This window comes from Thrips palmi, unplaced genomic scaffold (assembly GCF_012932325.1).
Source record: "Thrips palmi isolate BJ-2018 unplaced genomic scaffold, TpBJ-2018v1 HiC_scaffold_4, whole genome shotgun sequence".
Lineage (NCBI taxonomy): Eukaryota > Metazoa > Arthropoda > Insecta > Thysanoptera > Thripidae > Thrips > Thrips palmi.
Genome location: NW_023144631.1, coordinates 11400526 through 11413425, shown reverse-complemented (window position 1 = coordinate 11413425; position 12900 = coordinate 11400526). Strand labels below are relative to the sequence as shown.

Genomic DNA, 12900 nt, shown 5'->3' with positions numbered 1-12900 from the left:
ATTGTTTCCCCGATCCTCTAATAATTGCCTGAGATAGCTGAAATTTTGTGGGGGGGTTTACCTATGGGTAGGCACCATTTAAGCCAAAAAGGAGCGAAATCGCCGATGGTCTGCTTCGAACGGCCCTGATACGCTCAAATCTTCAGTAGAAATAGTGAAATTGGGAACTTTGAGAGCCCGTAGCGTCCCAAACCCGTCCTCGTAGAGCCCGCGCGACACGGCATTCGAAAGAGCGCACTTTTATCTTTCGGAACGACACTTTGGTAGATTTTTTGGCCAGCAGGTTCCGGGATCCCCAAAAAACCCCAAACCCTCAAAAAACCATTTTTGGGGTTTTTTACCTCTACCAAAAGCCAATCGGTGTTGGGTCCGGCCCCAAATTTTTGGGTTTTGGCAATTCGTATTCACTAGAGGAACCAAAAAACCGGGAGGGAGCCAGATCTGAGGGGGGCCCCGGCCAAGTTTTTTTTTTTGTCTGGAGCTGCTCTTTGTCTCTCTCGCACTCGAGGGGCGTCGCGCGTGGGTGCGAGAGAGACAGAGCGGCCCAGCGGGTGGCGCCTGCATTCCGCCGGCCCGCGCCTTGCAGTGCAGTGCCGTGCGCGCGGCGCCGCCAACAACGCGACAACTGCCGCCGCGGGGCGACGCCGCCGACGCGCGCGGCCGCGAGATACGCCGTTTTGCAGTGCAGGCCCCGCGCCGCAGCGCGCGCAATTGTTGGAACGCAAGGAGCATCTCGCTAGCCTCAGCCCGCCCGGCCGGCCGGGCCTGCAGACTGATTCCGAGAGTCGTCGTCGTCGCTGTGTCTCTCTCGCACTCATAGGACGTCCCGCATGGGTGCGAGAGAGACAGAGCGACGAAGAAGCCTCTCGGTATGAGTCCGCCGGCCCGTCGTGTCGTCACCGCGAACCCGACTCCCCCTCAATCCGCGGCCAGCTGTCCGTGGACGCGGCGCCGCGGCGCACTGCACGCCGCGGTTTGCTGTCTAGCACGCGCGCGGGATATGGATGGATATGCGGGGAATTCGAAGGGGTCATCACGCGTACCATCACCGCGCGCCGTGCGCTTTTTTTACGCACCGGTCGACCTGCTGCGCGCCGCGCCGACCAGCAGACTCATTCCGAGAGTCGCTTTCGTCGCTCTGTCTCTCTCGCACTCAAGGGACACCCCGTCTAGGTGCGAGAGAGACAGCACGACGAAAACGACTCTCGGAATCAGTCCGCTGGTCGGCGCGCCTCTGTATTACAGAGCGAGAAGAAATCAAGTTTCGGTCTGCGACGTCATCTCATCTGCGATATGCAAATATTTGGCGGTGCTTCATTGGCCGGGCGAGGGCCGTGCAGGGCGCGCGGACTTTGACGGCGTCCCCATCCATCAACCAACAGCCAACACAGCGCGCCGCGCCGCCATGCCGCCCCCGCGGCGGACAAGATTGATGCCGTATTGAGCGGCGGGCTGCCCGGTGGCCTGCTTCGCCTGCCCGGAGGCCCAGCGGTGGCGGCGCACAGTGGGCCAGAAGACCGGTGGAGGCGGCCAAAACTCGAGCTCCAGAGGACTCGAACCGAACGTGTGACCCCACCAATGGATTCCATGTTCGGAGAGTAGTCCATTGGTGGCGTCACACGCTCGGTTCGAGTCCCATTTAGCGACTCTGGAGCGCAAAACGCGCCTGGAGCTTTAGCCGCCTCCACCGGTCTTCTGGCCCACTGTGCAGCGCCGCCCGCCGTTGTGCCGCCGCGGCGTCGCCACACCGCGTCGTCGACGTGCGTCACAGCGAAACGGCGCCGCCACCGGGATTCGAACCGCGGTCTAGCGCGTCGCGGCCCTGCAGCCCTGCGCAGCCCTGCGCAAAGTTCACGGCCGCGAAACGCGCGGCGCACGCCGAGGCCGCGCTGTCCGCACGACGCGCGCCTTTTCCAGACGGTCGCGGGATCGATCCCCGCCGACGGCCGAACGCTTTTGCCCCTTTTGCCCGGGCCGAACTAAGCGAGCGAGGCTTAACGGCGACGCTAAGCAGGATCAAGAGACGCCAAATGAGCCGTCCTCCACAGTGTGTGTGTGTGTGTGTGTGTGTGTGTGTGTGTGTGTGTGTGTAAGAGGCCCTAGGGAGCATGGGCGTAGCAGAGCCGCTGCGTAAGAGGACGTAGTTACGCCCCTGCACGGCGGCAGCGACGGCCTGTCGACGGATCCCGAGGGTCGCTTTCGTCGCTCTGTCTCTCTCGCACTCTTGGGGCGTCCCGCATAGGTGCGAGAGAGACAGAGCGACGAAAAAGGACTCTCGGGATCAGTCTGCTGGACGAGCCCGCCGCGCCGATGGCGGCCCAGATCAGGAAGAGATCCCCTAGGGACTCCCTTGGGGCGGCGCAGGCAGGGCAGCCAGCCTCCCGGACGCGCGACGAATTTATCGCCCACGAAACGCGAACGCGCGATCCGCTTCCCGGCTAAACGCTGCCCGATAGTTTCGCAAACTGTCCGCGCCGCGCTCGCGCCGCTCGCGGCCCGCTAGAAGAATGACCTGCCGGAGGTGGCTGCCGGCTGATGCACTCCGGGGGGTCGGCCGCCCTGAAGCCCTGCATAACGAGATCGGCCCTGCCGCCCGATTCCGCGAAGGATCGTTCCGTCGCTCTGTCTCTCTCGCACCCGTGAGGAAACGTCCCACGAGTGCGACAGAGACAGAGCGACGCAGCGGCCCTTCAGAGTCAGGCGGCTGCTGCCGGTGGAGACAACGAAGGGCAGGCACAGTGGGCCAGAAGACCGCGGAGCAGGCGGCCAAAACTATGTACGCGTTTGGAGCTCCAGAGTCGCTGACCAGGACGCGAACTGAACGTATGACCCCACCAATGGATTCCTCGTTCGGAGAGCAGTAGTTCATTGGCGGGGTCACACGTTCGGTTCGAGTCCCATTTAGCGACTCTGCAGCTCAAAACGCGTGCGGGATTTCGGCTGCCCCCACCGGTCTTCTGGCCCACTGCGGCAGGCAGCCCTTCAGCGCATTATGCACCATAACTCGGCGGCCCTTTCCGAAAACCGGCGTGGCCTCGGCAGGACCCGCGTCGCCACGCTGCCATTGTTCGTCCACCGGGTCCTAACGCTAACGCACTCGCGGCGGTGCCTTCCTCGCGCGTCCTTGGCCGCCCCGCCGAGCTGAGTGGCCGCACAGTGGGCCAGAAGACCGGTGGAGGCGGACGAAACTCTAGACGCGTTTTGAGCTCCAGAGTCGCTAAATGGTACTCGAATCGAACGTGTGACCCCACCAATGGATTGCTCTTCTAACGAGGAATCCATTGGTGGGATCACACGTTCGGTTCGAGTCCTGTTCAGCGACTCTGGAGCTCAAAACGCGTCTAGAGTTTTGGCCGCCTCCACCGGTCTTCTGGCCCACTGTGGGCCGGGCCGGCGAGCGCAGCCGGGCCGTGCGCGGGGGTCATCGCGGAGCCGAGCCGAGTCCGGCGAGCCACGGGCAGGCCATGGGCAGGCCCAGCGCCGGCCGGCACCGCCAGCACTCCGCACAAGGCTCGATAAATCCCTGTCGCCCTTTTGCCGAGCCTTTTCGCGTCGCCTCGCCGAGCCTCGCCGAGCCTTGGCCTGCCCTTACCTCGGAAATGGACTGCATTACCACCGGCACCGCCGGGCACCGCCGGGCACCGCCGCCAGCAGGCATGATATTTGATGTCCCCCTTGCGACATCCCGACGACGACGCCTCAAGGGGACGCGTCTTAATCCTGCGGAAAAAGGAGCATCAGACTCGTTAGGACGGTCGCGTGTTTCGTTATCGGGCGGCAATGTCATATCGCTCCTCTTTGGGGCCCGTGAGGGTCCAGTGTACAGTGGGCCAGAGGACCGGTGGAGGAGGCCGAAACGCGTTTTAAGCAGGGCTCGGCTCGAACCGAGCGTGTGATGGACAATGGACTCCTCGTTCGGAGAGCTATCCATTGATGGGGTCACACGTTCGGTTCCAGTCCCATTTAGCGACTCTGGAGCTCAAAATGCGTTCAGAATTTTGACCGTCTTCGCCGGCCTTTTGGCTCACTGTGCGGTGGGTTCTGTCGGTCCCCTGGCTCCCATGGGTCCTTATTTTGGTCCTGTGGAACACACGCGGCGGAGAGGTGGAATCCAGCGACCGCCCTAGGCGTGCCTCCTTGCCCTAGGCGCCGCACGCGGCACGCGACCCAGAGGCTGTCCTCAAGTCCTGCAGGGCCCGTCGTCCCGGGGACCCCGGCCTCCTGGACACCATCTCCCCCCTCGCCACCGCGGCACGAGCCCACCCCCGGGGCCCCCGGCGCCCCGGGCCGCGGTGGAAGGGGGCACTGCAGGGCTCGCGGGAAGGAGGGGGAGGGGGACGCCGCGGGCCGCGGGGGTGGCACGGTACGGCACCGCTGCACCTTAACGCTAGGCTCCGGCGGGCTGCGCGCTGCGCCGCGCTGCGCTAGGCTAGGCGCGTATAAATGGGCTAGTGGTGGAGCACGCCTCTCAGTACTTGCAGCACCAGTGCCCGCCCCGCGCCAAAGGATAACAGCACAGCGTCGCAGCCAGCGCCATGCGACTGGTAGGTCTGTCACACCACTGGGAGAGGAAGCCAGTGCGTCTCGCCCCAGGAAGTTGACCTGGGTCGCGTGGACGGCAGTGACGTATCCAGAGCCAGGCTGAGGAAGGAGCAAAGTCCGCCGTTTCTTTGCCTATACTTGCAGGGGCAAGTATACAGGCGCAGTGCGGCATTTTTGCCTACCTTTCAGGCGGCTACCTGAAGGTTAAGGGGTGTCAATTATTGGTCATTCCCTCTCTCCCCTACTGAACCCGCGTCTGGTGAACGGGGTGCGCGCCTCGATCCGGATATTCGACCGTATTCGACCCCGTCGTCGTGTTGTCTCCGTGCGTTGGAGACGTCCCATCGCGTGGGAGCACCAAGCACAGGCGCGGAAGGAAGGGGAGACCGAGTGCTTTTTGCCTACTTACAATGGCAAAGTAGTACGTGTTGCCTAACCTCCAGGCGGTCTCATCTAGTGGGCCTGCAGACCGGTGGAGGCGGCCAACAAAATTCCAAACGCGGCTTTAGCTCCAGAGTCGGTAAATGGGCCTCGAACCGAACTTGTGACCCCACCGATGGATTCCTCGTTCGGAGAGCAAGCGACTGTGGAGTCCGAAACGCGTCTAGAGTTCTGGCTGCTTCCACCGGTCTTCGCTGACCTACTGTGGAATGGCTAACTTCCCCTATTACGCGCCACTTGGATCAGAGCCCGCTGCTGCTGCCCTTGCTGACAGGCCCAAACGATAGCCGATAATCCGATAGTACGCCCAAACGATAAACGGTGTCGCATGACGTCGAATTGAATTGGTGAGATTTCATTTGGGAAATCAACATGAAGCTTTTAAACCAAAGCTGCAGCCCCCCCTAAAACTCAGTGGTGCCAGCACATGGGGAAATAATGTCGTTTTGCCTACCTCTTCGTCGGATACCTGTACGGGCCAAGGGGAAGGTGAATTGTCCCTGTGCCCCCCAACTGGATCCGCGCCTGCTCAAACTCAGGGCGAAAGGACCCAGCAAGGACCCAGTCTCTGTGGCGGGGCTGCCGGGGCGAGGGCGCCTTGTCACAGCCCTGCGGTGAGTGACCTTTGCACCGCGCGCCAACACTAGTGACTCCGACTTGCATGCAAGCCGCCCGTAAAGGGAGTAGTATGTTGTGCGGTGAGCCGAGCTGGCCTGCCGGTTGCAGTTCGCTTGCAGTCTGCTTGCAGTCTTCTGCTTGCAGTCTTCTGCTTGCAGTCTTCTGCTTGCAGTCTCCTGCTCGCAGTCTTCTGCTTGCAGTCTTCTGCTTGCAGTCTTCTGCTTGCAGTCTTCTGCTTGCAGTCTTCTGCTTGCAGTCTCCTGCTCGCAGTCTTCTGCTTGCAGTCTTCTGCTTGCAGTCTCCTGCTCGCAGTCTTCTGCTTGCAGTCTTCTGCTTGCAGTCTTCTGCTCGCAGTCTTTTGCTCGCAGTCTTCTGCTCGCAGTCTTCTGCTTGCAGTCTTCTGCTTGCAGTCTTCTGCTCGCAGTCTTCTGCTTGCAGTCTTCTGCTCGCAGGGCACTTGCCGCCCGGCTCTGCTTCCAAGCTGCCAGCATCCCCGCGGTGCTATCCCGGCTATCTAGCGACATGATCGGAACGAGGCGCCTCGGCCGGCACCTGCCACTGCAGACTGGTTCCGAGAGGCGTTTTCGTCGCTCTGTCGCTCTCGCACTCATATGGGGCGTCCCCTTTAGGTGCGAGAGAGACACACAGAGCGCCGAAAACGACTTTCGGAATCAGTCTGCTGGCCCTCTATACATCAAGCCCGTGAACTTCCCCCTCATAGGACCGAACTGACGTGGACTACTTGTTGATCTGCAGCGGCACACGGAAAAAAGACTGAAGTCAAAAGCTAAATTCGGAAATCCGATACTACCCAAAAAGCTGATTGTTACGACAAACCTCGACAAACTCGCCGTGCATGTGTCCGGCCGCGTAGCTACCAGATTTCGGTTCCAGATTCCGGATTTTCGATTGCAGCTTATCGAATGTAGCCCATCGAAGCAAAGTCCTTTAATACCGTGGGGGGCCCGCTTCCAAAAAATATTATGTATCGATTAATGTGTCGAAACTGCAAATATAGTGGCAAGTTTGCTTACCATAAAAGTGGCATGCCGTTTTGAATGCCAAAAATTGGCAAGCCTGGCCCTGATATACTCCTCGGCTAGCCAAATATTGGCAAGCTAATGAGGATTTCGGGTAAAGGTTGCCAATTTTTTTGGTATTCAAAACGGCTTGTCGGTTTTGTGGCAAGCAAGCTTGCCACGGCATTTGCGGTGGTATGCTTGTATCGATTAGTGTATTGATTAATGCATCGATTGACCGGTCCCATATGCATGAATCCCCGTTGGGGTTGCTAAAGTTTGCAGTGGAAATAATAGCGCATGCCGCCGGGGCACGTACTAGAAGCGCGTAGCGTCCCAAGCCTGCCTGGCCGGGCTGGCATCTGATACGCCCCCCGGCCATAATGCACTGCAGCCTGACGGTCTGCCTGACGGTCTGCCTGACCCGCGCGCAACAAGGCGAAGCAAGGTGCTGCCCCGCCATCTCCCATCTCCAGTGCACAGTGGGCCAGAAGACCGGTGGAGGCGGACAAAACTCTGCACGCGTTTTGAGCTCCAGAGTCGCTAAACAGGGCTCGAACCGAACGTGTGGGCCACTGGATTCCTCGTTCGGAGAGCAATCCATAGGTGGGGTCACCCGTTCAGTTCGACCCCTATTTAGCGACTCTGGAGCTCAAAACGCGTCCAGAGTTTCGTCCGCCTCCACCGGTCTTCTGGCCCAGCCGCGCTCGCGCCGCCATCTTCCATCCCTCTTTTCCCGCGCTCGCGCCGATGGCGTCGCCGATGCGCCTCAAGAGCAAACCCGGCGTGATCTGGTTCATCCTTCCTCCGCGCTGGGTTCGCGGCCGCGGTCAGGGCCGACCCATCTACCCATCGGCCGGCCGGTGCAATAATCCCATCGAACGGCCGCGTTTTTGTCTTTACGAGGCACGACCGAAAACGACCGCCATTGACCGCCTGCGTTCCGTCTTCAGCTCCGCGTCGTAAAAGCCGCAGTCGTCGCTGTGTCTCTCTCGCACCTGTGCGGCACGCCCCATGAGTGCGAGAGAGACACAGCGACGAAAGCGACTCTCGGATTCGGAGTGCAGAGCGGCATGCGGCACGCGCGTCCCCGCGATGCCACCGGAGCGTCGGTCATTTCGGGCCGTAAAACGCTAAATAGTGGAGGCTGCCCGCCAAGCCGACGAGGGCACGCCACTGTTGCAACGCGCAGCCGGCTGGGCCGCGGAGGCGGTAGCACACGTACCGCGGACCCGCGGGGCGGCCCGACCGGCTCACAACACTGCAAATCTCTAATAAATAGCGGCAAGGCAAGGCAGGCAAGCGAGGCGAAGCGGCACGCCTGTTTGCTTCAACTTGGAGTCCGTACCACCAAGCCAAAGTTTACTGCCCGCTTTTCCTGCTCTCTCTCTCTCTCTCTCTCTCTCTCTCTCTCTCTCTCTCTCTCTCTCTCTCTCTCTCTCTCTCTCTCTCTCTCCTCTCTCTCTCTCCTCTCTCTCTCCTCTCTCTCTCCTCTCTCTCTCTCTCCTCTCTCCTCTCTCTCTCTCCTCTCTCTCTCTCCCTTCTCTCTCTCTCTCACTCTCTCTCTCTCTCTCTCTCCCTCTCTCCCTCTCTCGGAAGCATCCTGCTCCAAAGTCTGTCTACCTCACCTTTCTGGCTTTCAAGCGCAAGTTGAAAATTCCTGCCGCTGCTTCGCCCGACTCCCCCCAGCAGGCTGCCTCTCAAGTCGCTCTGTCTCTCCCGCGAGTGTGGCACGCCCTGCGAGTGCGAGAGAGACAGAGGCCCCGGCTCGGAATCGGGCCGCGGGCCATGCCTTTATTAACCGCGAGGAGCAGCGAGCGAGTAGACAGAGAGTTGTTTTCGTCGCCGTCTCCCTCCCACTCACGGGGCGTTGGTTTGGGTGCGAGAGAGACAGAGCGACGAAAAGGACCCTCGGAATCGGTCTGCAGCGCCCCACCGCGCGGTGCCGCCGTGCCGCGCCCCCGGGTCAGGTCCCGCCTCATTCATAACAAAAGCTTCCGAAGCTTCCGCACGGAGCGCGCTCGCGTCGCCGAGATAAGCAGCAGCGCGGTTCCTATCGGCCGGCCGATCTGTTTCGCGGTGGTTTCCGTCCGACAAAGGCTCCGCCGAAACTACACTGGGAGGTGCAAAACCACCCCACAGTGGGCCAGAGCCAGAGGACTGGCGGGGGCGGCCAAAACTCTAGGCGCGTTTCGAGCTCCAGGGTCGCTAAAACAGGACTCGAACCGCACGTGTGCGACCCCACCAACAGATTCCTCGTTCGGAGAGCAATCCATTGGTGGGGTCACACGTTCGACTCCAGTACCACTTAGCGACTCTGGAACTCAAAACGCGGGAAGGGTTTTGGCCGCCTCCGCCGGCCTTCTGGCACACTGTGCGCGCCCTGCGCTGCGATCCCGCCGCACCCAAACAAGTGAATAATTCTGGTGTCGGCTGCGCGTCGCATTAAACCTCGCCGCAGAGGTCAAGCCGTGGCCACGGCACATGATTGACAATGCCGCTTCCAGCACACTGGTTCCGAATGAGTCACCGGCGTCGCTCTGTCTGTCTCCGTCGCACTCACGGGGCGTCCCGGAGAGGGAGACAGAGCGACGACAACGACTCTCGGAATCAGTCAGCAGGACGACGGCGACGGGAAAGGGGAGGCCGATTAGCGCGGACCACTGGACGCGTCTGCCTCGTTGGAGAAGGGACGGGGAGGGGAGGGGAGCGGGCATGCAGCAGAGGGAATGCAGGTCAAGAAGCACGCCGAGATGGTGCAGCCGAGGTGGTCGCTGTTGTGCAGCCTTCTCATAATACACCTTTCGCCCTCAGAGCGGCCGCCGTGCCGCGCGGCCGCGGCGCCAGTGCCGCCACGCTGAAAAATAACGCGATGGAAATATCGTGTGCTCGCTGGGATGGCCCCGCAGCGCCGCACCGTTGTTGCACTGCAGCGTGCTGTCTCTCTCGCACCGGTACGGGACGCCCCATGAGTGCGAGAGAGACAGAGAGTTCGGCCCGGCGGCTCACGACCGCGCCGTTCGCATTGCGTGGGCCGGCGCACTAACGGCGGGAACTTAAAGCGATACAATTACCATTCCGCGGCATGGCTCGCTAATTCTGTCCTCTTTTGTCCCTGCGTTCGCGGCGTTCGCTGTTCGCGGCGTTCGGCCGGCCGGCCTGGTCGGCGCGTTGCCGCGCGGCGCGCTTACAGTGCGCGCGCCGCGGTACGGAACGCGCCGATTTCATTTTCCCACACGTCGGGGCCGAAATAGAGTCGTGGCTCTGAGAACCGCCTCGGCGCGCGCGCCGCCGCCTTGCAGCAGACTGATGCCGAGAGACGTGTTCGTCGCTCTGTCTCTCTCGCATTCGTGGGCGGCCCGTGTAGGTGCGAGAGAGACAGAGCGACGAAAACAGTGCCCTGCCCGAGGCTCATTTCCAGGTGATGCCCGTGGATGGCTCGCCAGGTTCGCCAACACTCGCACGTAGACTCGGGCCGACCGCGGCGCCGCCGTGCCGGCCGGCGTCGTGACACTGTAAATTGTTTCGTTGGCGCCGTTGGCCACACTGACGGCGACGTGACTCTGTGCTTGCAGATGTTGGCGGTGGTGGTGGCGGCCGGGTGCGCCGCCGCCGCTCGCCTGGACAACCAGTACCTGCCGCCGAGGGGCGGATCGGGGGCCGGGGGCGGCGCCGGGCTCCAGACGCCGTTCGGGGGCGGCGGCGGTGGCGGCGGCCCTAGAGGACCCAGGGCGGCGGCGGCGGTGGAGGCGGCGCTCGACCCAGCCCGTCGTACGGCGCTCCTGGAGGAGGCGGTCCGACCGGCGGTGGCGGTGGATTCGGCGGCGGCCCCAGCAGCGGCGGTGGCGGTGGGTTCGGCGGCGGCGGCGGTCCCTCCGGTGGCGGTGGAGGCGGCGGCTACGGCGGCGGTCCTACCGGAGGCGGAGGCGGCGGCGGATTCGGCGGTGGACCCTCCGGCGGTGCTGGATTCGGCGGCGGCGGCGGAGGCCGCGGTGGTGGCGGTGGCGGCGGCGCTGGTGGCGGCGGCGGCGGCGGTGGACCCGTCATCGCCATCATCAAGCAGACCAACGTCAACAACGGCGACGGCTCGTACTCCTGGAGGTGAGTGTCCAACGGCCTTGACGGCCTTCCTCTCATTTACCTCGTCTCGCCGGCCGTTGCGAACCCGCGGGCCGTGACCACTGTTTGAACCCTCACTCACTCATCCCCTCCGCGTCGTTGCAGCTACGAGACGGAGAACGGCATCCAGGCCGAGGAGAAGGGCGAGCTGAAGCCGGGCGGCGAGGGCGGCGAGGGCATCCAGAGCGCCGTGGGCTCCTTCTCGTACACCGCCCCCGACGGCCAGCGCATCGAGCTCTCGTACACCGCCGACGAGAACGGCTTCGTGCCGCAGGGCGCCCACCTGCCCACGCCGCCCCCCATCCCGGAGGCCATCCAGAAGTCCCTGGCCGCCAACGCCGCTGAGGAGGCTCGCGGTGGCGGCGGCGGCGGCGGAGGTTACGGCGGCGGTCCCTCTGGCGGCGGCGGCAGTGGTGGATACGGCGGCGGTCAAGGTCCATCCGGGGGCGGCGGTGGCGGCGGCTATGGAGGTGGTCCTTCTGGAGGCGGCGGCGGCGGCGGCCCTGGTGGTTACTCCGGCGGCGGCGGCGGCGGCGGCAGAGGTCCCACTGGAGGCGGAGGCGGCGGCGGAAGGGGCCCCACCGGGGGCGGCGGCGGCGGAGCCGGAGGGTACTCTGGCGGCGGTGGCGGCGGCGCCAGCAACGGCGGCTACCAGTACTAAGCCACGACGGGCAACGAGAGCCATTTTGTGATTACTAAACGTTACCATTACGTCCGCACTGTATATTTATTCCGCGCGCGAGACACTTTATTTTTGTAAAGTTTTGCCCCCAAAAGTCATAGTCTTAAGTGTGTGAGTGTTGTGAGAACGTCTGTGTGTGTTTGAATCTTTTTGTACATTTTGTAATAATTTGTAATTTCGTAATGAATAAAAAGAGGCTACCGTAGGAAACGGCGGCGTTTGTTGCCTGGTTACCCCCTCGGTTACCCCCGGACGCGCACACGCGCGTCGGCCGCGTAAATCGCACTCGGCACGCGAGTGAGTGCTAAGCGTGCCGTTCACGAGGGAACTCTCGACTTCGCACCTCGACGGGCGGCCAACGCACTGGAAACTCGCTGGCAACTTGGCGACAACTCGGTGGCAAATTAGCGGCAACAACTCAGTGACAATTCTGTGTCAACTCGGCCGAAGTAGGGGAAAGACCGACCCCCGCGTCAGCGCGGGCCATCGAGTGTGAGCGGAGGCTCTAGCAGACTGGATTCCGCTCTCGCACCTATAGGGGACGCCCCATGAGTGCGAGAGAGACAGAGTGACACGGCCGGAGGCGCTGCTGGCGCCGCTAAATAAAGTCACCGCTTTGCCCGCTTTGCATGGAGAGCGTGCCGCCGGGCTGGAAGGCCTGGAAGGGCTGGAAGGGGCTGAAAAAGGGAAAAAGGTCGCCTTATCTTCATCCGCGGGGCGGCCGACGTCACGAATGCATTTTCAGCTCCATCGATCCGAGCCAGAGACAAAAGGCGGTAAACGTATGCACGTGTTCCACCTGAGCGAGTGCATTCCCACATGCATCAGGGAGTGAGTGAGAGGGAGAGAGAGAGAGAGAGAGAGAGAGAGAGAGAGAGAGAGAGAGAGAGAGAGAGAGAGAGAGAGAGAGAGAGAGAGAGGTGTCGACACCCCGCTCTTTATTAACAGGGCATTTACATACCTAACAATAAAGGCCACAGGGAACAGTAAACAGCACATCAAAAGTTACATTGATTTAAAAATCGGGCTTTGATAAAGCTATAAAGCGTGTTTTTTTTTTCATATTCGGGTTGAAGAGACGCTTCATTGTCTGCCACACCCCATGACTGCCACAACCCATGAAAAAGTCGCTACTTCCATCAAAATAATACACTAGCAACAAGTGGATTTACGTATAGATGTTTCAAAACAAATTTACTTTTAAGTGAATTCACTTATCGAAACATTCATGTAAATAAGCATTCAATCACATTCTCTTATTGAAAAATTCAAGTACATTCACTCATTGAAACATCCGAGTAAATTCACTCATTGAAATATTCGTGTAAATTCACTCATTGAAACATTCATGTAAATTCGCACATTGCACGTCACTTATCCTCGCTTCAAGAATGGAGGTCTGTGGGTGCGGCATGTCGCGCGGCACGGCCGAGGGCCCATAACCGTAAAGCGCGCTGCGCGACAAGCAACGCCAAAACG

General features: G+C 61.3%; 1 protein-coding gene across 1 annotated transcript; it reads left to right on the top strand.

The window, feature by feature from the left end:
• Positions 1–4478: 4478 nt before the first annotated feature.
• On the top strand, positions 4479–12723 carry LOC117649622 (pupal cuticle protein 20-like). Its single transcript, XM_034392521.1, has 5 exons — positions 4479–4544; positions 10196–10308; positions 10386–10721; positions 10845–11209; positions 12695–12723. Exons 1-5 carry the CDS (start codon positions 4536–4538, stop codon positions 12721–12723), a joined length of 852 nt encoding a protein of 283 aa, XP_034248412.1. The 5' UTR covers positions 4479–4535.
• The last annotated feature ends 177 nt before the right edge of the window (positions 12724–12900 follow it).